Source organism: Onychomys torridus, chromosome 18 (genome assembly GCF_903995425.1).
Source record: "Onychomys torridus chromosome 18, mOncTor1.1, whole genome shotgun sequence".
Classification (NCBI taxonomy): domain Eukaryota; kingdom Metazoa; phylum Chordata; class Mammalia; order Rodentia; family Cricetidae; genus Onychomys; species Onychomys torridus.
The window spans coordinates 19,338,777-19,350,152 of record NC_050460.1 but is presented as its reverse complement, the minus strand read 5'-3'; the positions used below and the strand labels follow the sequence as shown (position 1 = coordinate 19,350,152).

At 44.2% G+C, this 11,376-nt stretch overlaps 1 protein-coding gene across 1 annotated transcript; it reads left to right on the top strand.

Moving 5' to 3' along the window:
• The first annotated feature begins 299 nt into the window (after window positions 1–299).
• Sdhaf4 (succinate dehydrogenase complex assembly factor 4) lies at window positions 300–10,983 on the top strand. Its single transcript, XM_036167095.1, has 3 exons — window positions 300–389; window positions 3,079–3,228; window positions 10,602–10,983. Exons 1-3 carry the CDS (start codon window positions 335–337, stop codon window positions 10,709–10,711), a joined length of 315 nt encoding a protein of 104 aa, XP_036022988.1. The 5' UTR covers window positions 300–334; the 3' UTR covers window positions 10,712–10,983.
• Window positions 10,984–11,376: the final 393 nt, after the last annotated feature.

Here is an 11,376-nt window from a genome sequence, read left to right as displayed (position 1 = left end):
GGGTGATTCATGTTTCCATCTCCTTGTTGGACTTGGAACTTCCCTCTTCTAGAACTTGTTACTTCCGTGCAGGCTTTCAGTTTTGTCTCTAGGTCCATCGGAATAGCTAGGAGCGATCGCCAGGGACTCCGCGGGATAAAGTTGGGGGAGCAACTATGCCTGTCCAAATTGCAGGAGGCACCCAGACCGGGTCAGTCAACCTGGCGGACGCAGCAAAGCTCCGCCCAACTCTGCTTTCGCTGACGCCTGCGCAGACGGCGCGGGCTCCCGGTGGGGTCGGCGGTAGCTCCGCCCACTTGGCTGCGCGTGCGCAGACGCTGCGGGAGGCGGCAGTATGAGCTCCACGATCCTTTCGGCGTCTTTGGTGGCCTGCCTCTGGAGAGCAACAAGTAAGGCGATCCGCCCGGGGTCCAGTCACTCGGAAACCCGCGGGGAAAGCCGGCTTCTGACAGGGGAAGACGCCGGTGCGGAGACCCGGCGCGGTGCACTAGGACCGCGGGGTTCCGAGCCTTTGGTGTGCTTGGAGGAGGGGCGCGGACTTTGCGGGAGGTTCGCCAGGAGCTGCTCGCACTTAGATGCCGCTGGGAACGTATGGAGGAGAAAGACACTTCGGGGATGAGTGTCATTAATTTACTTGTTTGCTTACATCAAGAATAATTTGTACCCAGCAGAGGGTGCATGCCCTTAAAGTCCAGCACTAGGCATGCAGAGGCAGGAGGATCTTTGAGTTCAAGGTCAGCCTGATCTAAATGTTCCCCAAGCGAAAGTCAGACGAGTACACATAACGAAAAGTACACGAAGCAAAAAACTGTTAGAAGAGATGCCTGCGTGCTTTTGTAGAAACTAACGTTTTTCAAAACTGTTGCATTATTTCTTAATATATTCCTCAATCTGCATCCCAAAGAGGATGTAGAATGTAAGTTTAATTGACGACATCCCTGAGATATTACGTAAACTGAAGACAGAATTACTGCTTTCTTAACAAATGGCCCCGTTTTTTTATTAAACTTTCTAGTTTTTCCCTTCAAATACTTGATATTTGTTGGTTGTTCCAATCTTAAATGATCTATACAATAAATAGTATAGAAGATGAAAGGCTTCCTCCAAACACTTAGGTGATAACTTTAGTGTTTATCCAGCATTCTGCTGTTTTCAAACAGTTATGTTTATACCAGAAATTATGTATAGACACACATGACCCATGTATAAAGTATAGAGCAAAGGAACATCAATGAACCCATTTTCCCAGGGAAATGGTTGGATGCAGTTTACAATCATTGCTTTTCTTCCCCCAACTACTCATATTTCAAGATCATTCCATACAGAAATGTGAGGTGGTATCTTTTACCTGTGTATGATACATTTTCCATCTCCTTATGGATACTAGAGCAGTACTAGAAACACTAGCATAGAGTGCTGCACCTTCTGGTTTGTTTTCTCCATGCCCTAGCACAAGATGTAAGTTCCTAAAGGATGCTGTTTTATTGATTTTCCTGTCAGGGTTGGGGCAAGCCAACTGCTTCCTTATCCAAGGAATTGAAATTAAAGCCCACACAGATTGCAAAGTAGCAACAAAACTTTGTTTGAATTCTTACACTGCAAGAGAGCAGCAGGCCTGTAGTAGAATATTATTTTAAGGTCTGTTACTTTTGTTTATATTGCATTTGTTTAACTCTGTGAAGATGTGTTGCTGTGGCTGTCTAAAACACCTGGTGGTCTAATAAAGAACTGGCCAATAGCAAGTCAGGATAAAGGATAGGCAGAGCTGGCAGGCAGAGAGAATTTATAGAGGGAGAAATCTGGGAGAAGGGCTAGGTCTAGCAGCCAGAGAAGGAAGGGGACTCCAGGGGCCAGCCACCCAGCTACACAGCCAGCCATGGATTAAGAAATAAAAAAAGATATACAGGAATAGAAAGGAAAAGCCCAGAGGCAAAAGGTAGTCGGGATAAGTTAAGAAAAGGTGGCTAGAAACTAAGCCAAGCTAAGGCCGGGCTTTCATAATTAATAATAAGCCTTTGTGTGTAAATTTATTTGGGAGCTGAGTGGCAGGCCCCCCAAAAGAGCAAAAAGAACAAAAACCTCCAACAACACCAGGCGCAATGAAGAAGGGCCAGAGTATGTTGTTTAGGGTCTCTTTAATGGGGTGTACAGGGAAGAGGGGGCTGGTTACTAAGGATTTGGGGTGGTTCTCATTTATATTGATAGGTAGCACAATCATTTTCTGTATATGTTCCTTCTTATAATGCATCTTACTTCAATCATGCTTGCCAAACTAGACATAAGATGGTAAATAGAAGATTTTCGTTTTTGGTTTTGTTTTTTTTTTAAATCACTTTTAGGGCACAGTTTTACATTACTGGGTAAGCACCCAAACCCAGTGTAGGACCGATGGGCCTTTCTGGTCCTGTATTAGAACATGAGGAGAGTACAACTAAATAGAATCTGTATAAGTTTCCTGTTGAGAAAGGAGGAAAATCCCATGCTTCAGAGAAGGATGTACGTGCATGCATCCTGGTGTTGTTGGTGCTGGAGGAGGGGGGAGGTTATGTTGCTAGGTGCATCTCTTGGAGAAAGGTGTGTGTGTGCATAGTGTGTACAGGTGAGGACATTAGGCTGCCAAGTGCGTCATAGAAGAGGACTGTGTGCATATTCCAAACAGATGGAGTCCTCGGTTCCTAAGCTAGTCCCTACACTTGCTGCCTCTTTACTTTATAGCTCTTTGCAAACTTGTAGCACTGGTTTAATCTCTAAGGAAGGGAAATAGCTGTGCAGAATGTAGGCATTCAGGAAAAGATTTTCACTGGATGCCATTTGCCCCCTTTGAATTTTGGTAATGGTCAAAACGCAAGTGGACAAAATGAGTAATTTGTTTGTTTGTTTGTTTGTTTGTTTGTTTTTCGAGACAGGGTTTCTCTATGTAACAATCCTGGCTGTCCTGGAACTCACTTTGTAGACCAGGCTGGTCTCGAACTCACTGAGATCTGCCTACCTCTGCCTCCCAAGTGCTGGAATTAAAGGCGTGTGCCACCACTGCCCGGCAATGAGTCAAATTTACAAAATTTTTTTTTTCTCCATTAGGATCCTCTCTTCTGAATCATTCTTTGAGGAAGGTGAGTTATAGAGAAGAAAAATCTGAACTTAGGAAGCAACCTCTTAAGAAGTCTAAGTTGCCAGTTGGACGTTTTGATGCGCCCGAGGACTCGCACTTAGAGAGGGAGCCACTCACGAGTGAGTAGACTCAACCGCTGTCAGGGCCTAACATAGCAAATAAAATGTTTGTTACTAGAAAATGGATGCAAGAAGTGAGATGTGCTCTTCATTGTTATTACCAGTTATAAAGGATATTTCAGTGAGTAAAAATACAGCATGGACTATCTGTATCTGTGGTTGTTAACTTCTTTAAAAAGGTTTCAGCTTGGTGAGATGCCTCAGGACATAAAGTACTTGCCGGCCGTACATGTAGTACTCTTGTGCTAACAGCCATGGCAGCCCACAGAAGATACAGGGGCCTGTTGGCTACATAGACTATCTGAATTGACAGTCTCTGGGCTCAAATGAAAGACCTTGCTTCAATATATAAGATGGAGAGCAATCAAGGGAGACACCTGAAGTCATTCTCTGACCTCTGCATGCACGTGCACACAAGTGCGTGGACGCACACACACCAAAGAACACGTCCATCACACGTGCATTCACATAAGCGTACACACATACACATGCAACCCCCACACAAAAAGGTGTTTCTAAAGCTAGAAATGGTGGCCCATGTCTGGAATACCAGCACTCTAGAAACTGATGCCAGAGAATCAGGAATGTAAGGCCAGCCTGAGCAACATAGACTGTCTCAAAGGAAGGGTTTCTGAGTTTTAGTACTTATATATTTATTTGGGGGGTTTTGTTTGTTTTTACTATACTTTCATTATTCAAAAGGTAAAACATAGAAGTTGGTATCCTCTGTGATACAAATAACAAGCCCTTGTTTGTTGATGAAACTGTCTGCTGTGAAAAGATCAGCTGCAGCATGCAGTAGATCGTCCTCAATGTACAGGGTAGAGCCGAGGAGGCAGGGCACAGTGAAGATGCTGGCTCTTAGAAAACAGTGGAACATGGCACTGCATAGTGAAGAGAAGACATCTCTCATTTTCTCAACACTAATAACCTTCCTTCATAGCTCCCTATCATCTGTCCACTGGACAGAAAGTGGTATCTAAAGGACACTAGCCCACTGGAGCATGTGCCTCAGGCTGGCCTCGCCCTTCTCTCCCATTCCCTCTGCCTTGATAAAAACCCTTCGATTGCATTCCTGAAGCTAGCCCCCAAGGTCCGTTCCCTTATTCACCACTTCCTCCTCCTGAGGCTGACTACTGAAGTCCAATTATCAAAGTATTGAAGTCCAACCATCAAAAGCCCCCTTTGGCTACCCTAATTAACATGCCCAATTAAAATTAAACACCTCATCCTAACATGGGTTTCCCTTGTACCTGCATACACTGCCATTTTCCTATGTGCCATATCTGTCTCCCCTCTATCCAGAGGCAGCCCTTGGTCCTCTAGGACAAATAACCTGCCCTCTTTCCCTGGTTCCTTCCCCTTCTCCCTGGTCCTCTGTCTCCCAACTTTGTCTCTTATTCCCTAACCTCTGTCCCTCTGGGGCAAATAAATCTCCTTTGTGCTGAGAACTTGGTCTTGGAGGTCCTGAGCTGGTACTTTTCCTTTCTTGAAGGGTGGTAATAGACAAAATATAATTTATCATTGTTGTTTTCTTTTTTTATTTTATGGCTTTATGCATATGTGTTTGTGTATGTCTCGTTGTGTGTGGGTCTGTGCGTGCACAGATTGGATTTCCTGGAGCCGGAGTTACGACATTTGGGAGTCACCTGCATTGACACTAGGAACCAAATTGTAGTTCTCTAAGCCTTGGCTCCAGCCTAGTTCTTATTTTCATTGTATTGGGTGACTTTTCATGGGGAGACATTTAAGAAATCAGTTCATCCCAGATGGGGCACCAGTAGGCCAAAAGAGTGATTCTGTCTAATTGGTAAATCAATGGGGTTCCCAACAGGAGAATGGGGAAGGGGATGTACTGGTTACCTTATTTTACTGCAGTGACAAAATTCTTGACAAAAGCGACTAAGGGAAGAGGGGGTCTGTTTTGGCTCACAGTTTAAGAGGGGTGCAGCCCATCATGACAGGAAGGCATGGTGGCAGGAGTATGAGGCAACAGTCACATCGTGTCTGTTGTCAGGAAGCAGAGAGAGGCAAATGTTAGTGCTCAGCTTGCTTTCTGGTTTTCAGGATCCCAGGCATAGGATGGGGTTAATGTTCAGGGTGGATCTCTCCTTCTCTCTGGAAGCTCTCACACAGAAACAACCAGAGTCACTTTCCATCTTGTCCAGTTGATGGTTGAGATGAACGATCAATCACACAAGGCTATTTACAGGAATACATGCCAATCAAAAGCAGGAAAGGAGTTCATTCTGGCCTACGATTCTAGAGGCCAAAATGCTAAAAGTTCAGAAAGGTGTCCAAATCTTCCCAGTTAGATAGAGGTCAGAAGACAGAACTTCCTGGACAGTGTGTGTCAGTAAATACACATCTTCATTTTTTAATGCCTTATGATCACATTAAAAACATAGCCGGGCGGTGGTGGTGGTGGTGGTGGTGGTGGCGGCGGCGGCGGCGGCGACTGTGGCGCATGCCTGTAATCCCAGCACTAGGGAGGCAGAGGCAGGTGGATCTCTGTGAGTTCGAGGCCAGTCTGGTCTCCAAAGCTAGTTCCAGGACAGGCTCCAAAGCAACAGAGAAACCCTGTCTTGAAAAACCAAACCAAACCAAACAAACAAACAAAAAACAACAAAAACCCACTGTTCCTTAGAAAATGCTAAACACCCGGTGCCAGTAGACACCGTTCAACCTTACCTGAACAATCAACAACCTTAGGCAGTGTTAGCTACTGCTTCTGGAAGTTTCTAGTTCAGCTTCTGTTTTGCTTTCTTCTCATCCATTGTTTCTGCCATTTCTTCCTGGATTCCAGGAGGCTGCCATAGTAGGATAGTGATGGCTAGGTCAACATAGGATACATTACCAAACTCTGTCCCACGATAGATAAATGGATAGATGGATAGATAGATAGATGGATGGATGGATGGATAGATGATGGATAGGTGGATGATAGATAGATAGATAGATAGATAGATAATGGAAGGTAGATAGATGATGGATGATAGATGGATGATTGATGGATGGATGATGGATAGATAGATAGATAATTGATAGATGAGTGGATGGATGGATAGATGATGGATGGTTGCATGGATGGATGGTGGATGATAGGTAGATAGATAGATAGGTAGATAGATAGATAGATAATGGAAGGTAGATAGATGATGGATGATAGATGGATTATTGATGGATGGATGATGGATAGATAGATAGATAATTGATAGATGAGTAGATGGATGGATAGATGATGGATGGTTGGATGGATGGTGGATGATAGGTAGATAGACAGACAGACAGGGTAAATGGAAGATGAGATACATAGCTGTCTATGAGCATCTGATGGGAATTAGCATAAAAGGTGGAACAAATGAAACTCAAAGGAAAAATAACCGTAACAAGTAACTATGCTAGGGAGATGTTTAAGAGAGAGCAAGGTACGGCCATAGAAGAAGAGATTACAGAACACGGCACATGTCAGGCACATCTGAGTGGCCTCAGCATAAAGTATAAATAGTAGATTAATAGAATGTCAAGCTTGTTCATGTCAGATCTTCGCGTAAAGGCCAGCAAGCTAGCTCAGCAGATAAAGATGCTTATGCTGAGCCCAACAGCCTGACTTCAGTCCCAGGGACTCCACTGTAGGAGAGAACCAGTTCCTGAATATTTTCATCTGACCTTAACACTCACATCGTAGCACCTACACAAAACAGCACACATATACATTTAAACACAAGCAATAAACGTAATTAGAACAATTTTTAAATCTGGGAGTGGGCCACTCTGGAGGCAGAGCCAGGCGGATCTCTGTGAGTTCAAGGCCAGCCTGATCTACAGAGCGAGATCCAGGACAGGCACCAAAACTACACAGAGAAAACCTGTCTCAAAAACAAACAAACAAACAAACAAACAAAAAATCTGGGAGTGGGGTTGGAGATTTAGCTCAGTGGTAGAGCACTTTCCTAGCAAGTGCAAGGCCCTGGGTTCAGTCCTCAGCTCAGAGAAGGAAAAAAAAATCTGGGAGTGGTCAGTAAGGGAACTGAAGGTAGCTCATTGGGAGAGCGCTGGCTTAACAGGCATGGAGCCCTGGCCTCATTCTAAGTCCATAAATCCAACATGGCGGTACATGCCTGTAATTCCAGCACCAGTGAGACTGGAGGGTCAGAAGTTGAAGGCAGGCAGCCTGGGCTACAGTGAGACCCTTAACACATGCACAAACAAGACCCTTACTATACACACACACACACACACACACACACACACACACACACACACACACACACGCGCGCGCGCGCGAACATGAATACAACATGCACATGTGCACACATACACACATGACTGTATGCACACACTGAGATGCCCCTTCTCATTGCTGACCAAACCTTGATACACTTTCCTCTGCTGACTCCCACCCACTCCCCTGTCCAATTCTTGCCTCTAGTCTGTAATAACTCATAGACTTTTCTGTCTTGCTCCAGAAAGATGAATATCGGATTATAGTGTCATCCCTCGCCACCCCATTCTCCACCATCTCAATATCCATATCAGGGAGCACAGAGGCTCTTACAAGGAGGCTCATCTCATGTGGACTCCCACTGGACTTTCTTATCCCTGGGATGTTTCTTCTTCAAATCTCACTCTTGAGCTCTCCTCTCTGACCACACATCCTGTCTTCCCTTTTCTCCTCTCCTTTGCATTTATTATACCCCGGAAGTCTCCTGACTCTTCCTTTCTGTTACCACCAGCCTGACACTCTTAGCAGCTCACTCTTAACACTGCGGTGACTTGCTGTACCTTCTGTGTTCTGCCTCATACATCTCCAGCCACATGTGCATGAAAAGCGAAGCATCTTTCTAACCGACCTCTTCCATAGTAGACTGAGTGAAGGATGCCAGCCACAAAAGACTATATAGTCTCTCATTTACATAAAATCCTATAAAAAGTGAAACTACAGGGATTGAGAATGGATCAATGGTTGTGGGGAGAGGTGGGGATAGGGTTGATTAAAAATAAGCAAAAGATAACTCTGTAGGGAATAAGAAAACTTACACTTAATGTTGTTTACATGGCTGCAAACATTTGTGAAAACTCACAGAACTGTATATTTAAATCACACTTTAATGGAGCTGGCTAGACAATCTCCAGCCCAATATATTTTTAAAAATTTGACCATACGTGGTGGCGCACACCTTTAATCCAAACACTTGGGAGGCAGAGTCACAGGATCTCTGTGAATTGGAGCCAGTCTGGTCTACATAGGGAATTTCAGGCCAGCTAGCTAGGGCTACATAGTGAGATCTCATCCCCACCCCCACCCTCACCCCCCCCCCCCCAAAAAAAAACAAGAAAGACAAACAAAAACCTCACCAAAATGTCTGTTTACTTCCTGACCCCAGATGAAGGGTATTTGGAGATAGTTAGGTTCGGATCATATGGGTGAAGACTTCATGGTGGGACTAGTCCCCTTATAAGAGAGACACTGGAAACCTCGCTGCCTCACTCTTTTCCATGTGACAATTCAGAAAGAAGGGACAGGTCACTGTCAGGGAGAGGGCCCTCACTCCAACCAGCCAAGCCCCCCCCACTACCACGCCCCATGGAGACTTCCATTGCATAAGCCACACAGTCTGTTTTGACTCAGCATTCCTAGCTAACTACCACACCCAGAGTCCCAGGAACGGGGGAGCAAGTAAGAGTGTCCATTACCAGCTTTCAGGGGGATCACAGAAGTTCCCTGAAAACAGAATGATGACAAGGGTGGGCAGAGTTAGGCACAGGGCACCAGAGATAAAGATTGAAGAAATACTTGCAAAGTTTCAAGATGAAGTTCTGTATCTTCTTTGGTTATTCTGCAGAGGGGCTGCATAATTTGGGGTAGTGATCTTTTAATTTTCCAAAAATACACCACTTAAGATCGGCAGTTCTTTCTAACAGCTGGTTCCTCATCTGTTCTCTCTATACACAAAGCTGTACAGCATGTGGGTTTCAGTTCAGGCTCAGTCTCACTATTCACTCGCTGTGTGACACTGAACGACTTTGTACACCTGTAACATGGGGGCAGTATTGTTTCCTGACTCATAGAGTTATTATGTGGATTGAGTGAGTTAATATGTGTAAAGTGCTGAGAATTGAAAGCCAGTATCAGGTTATAATAGAAGGATCATTTGACCCTCAACATTTAACACCAATTGGGCAGTATTAGTGACACCTACCATCAAACAATAATCAGTCAAATTGATTGATTAAAAATTAAAATCCTCAGAATGTGGCTTGGTTCACAGTGAGGACTCCTATTAGGAAAATGTAGCGAATTTTTGTAATCAGACATTTCCTGTCCCTGTCACCCAGTCCCAAATAAACACACAGAGGCTTATATATGAATTATAAATGCTCGGCTGATAACTCAGGCTTGTTACTAGCTAACTCTTACATTTAAATTAACCCGTTTCTATTAATCTTTGTATTGCCACTCCGCTCAAGGCTTTACTTGTCCTCTAGCATGTCTTGCTTCCTAGATAACTGCTGGTGTCTCTCCTGACTCCACCCTCCTTCCCATCATCCTCAGTTCTGCTTTCCTACCTGACTTCCTGCCCAGCTACCTGTCAACTTTTTATTAACCAATGAGAGTAATGCCTATTAATAGTGTAGAAAAGGATTGTTCCATGGCACGTTTGTGTGTGTGTGCGTGCATGCATTGCGTGTGCATGTGTTTATCACTGGAGACTGAACTTCACTCGTGCTAAAACAAGCATTCTATTACTGAGTTGTATCCCCGACCGATGAACACAGTGTTAAGACCAGTGATTGCACTTATGCTCATGAAACCCATCTGCTGAAGCCAAAGTCTGTGTTAAGGAGAATAGTGCTCACAAGTAAAACCAGTCAGCACCTGTACATACCTGTCACTGTGCTAGACCTTTCACATACATTGCCTTGTTCAGTTCAATGCTAAAAGGCAAGTATGACCACCATCACCACCACCCCCCTGTATGCACACACCACACACGTCTCACTGGAAAGAAAACGGAGACACTGAACTTGTCTCTGAACCCTTCAAGTTCAGTGAAGCTGTACTCTGTTCTCACTCCTTGCCTCCTGTTGGGTTCAGCACCACATATGAAACTACCTTCTAGTAGTTTCTAGACCTGAAAGCACTCCAAAAGTTGGAAGTCATCAGTGTCAGTGGTAAAGCTAATTGACTATGAAAAATGCATATCTCAAGTTCTGGGATGAAAGGGGAAGAACCACATGCATGACTCTTTCAAAGATTGTATGATAAGCCAGGCACTCATAACCAGCTTGTGCAATCCTGTCCCCAAAACTGACCGTATGGTTTTCTTCCATCTCTGCTGACTGACTTGTTCCTATCTCCTCTTCTGTAGAGTTTCCAGATGATGTTAATCCAGTTACTAAAGAAAAAGGTGGACCCAGGGGCCCGGAGCCCACACGCTATGGGGACTGGGAGCGGAAAGGACGCTGTATCGACTTTTAAGTCACATTCTTTAACTACAGAATCATTTTCTGAGTGGTTTACTTCACGTTATTCTTTCTCTGTATCCTTTAAGCCATGTGATGTTCATCGTGTATTTTAAAATACATGACAGCTGTGAAGCTATAGCTAGGAAGTGGAAACACTTGTCCATTTGCACATGTTAACTTTAAGTGTGTTGGGGTAGAGAGAGCTGCAAGCCTTTGCCACGATCTTTATCGATTCAATCAGTTGTTTATAAAATGCATATGTAAATAAATAATTTTTAAAGATTTTCTTTAGATTGGTATTTTATTTTGTATGTGTGAGTGTTTTTCATGCATGTAAGTATGTGCTTTGTGCCCATGAAGGCCAGAAGAAGGCATCAGATCCCCTGGAACTGGAGTTATGGGTTGTTGTGAGTCACCCTTTGGGTGATGGAAACTGAACCCATGTCCTGTGCAAGAGCAAGTGCTCTAAACCTCTGAGCCATCCATCTTTCCAGCCCCTGACATTTAATGTATATTATTTTAAACTATGTTTATATATGTATGTCTATGTATATGTGCATGTGAGTGCAGTTGCCCTAAGAAGCCAGAAGAGGGCGTCAGATTTTTCTGGAGCTATAGTTACAGGCTGTTGTGAGCCTCCTGACCTGGGAGCTGGAAACCAAACTCATGTTCTCTGCA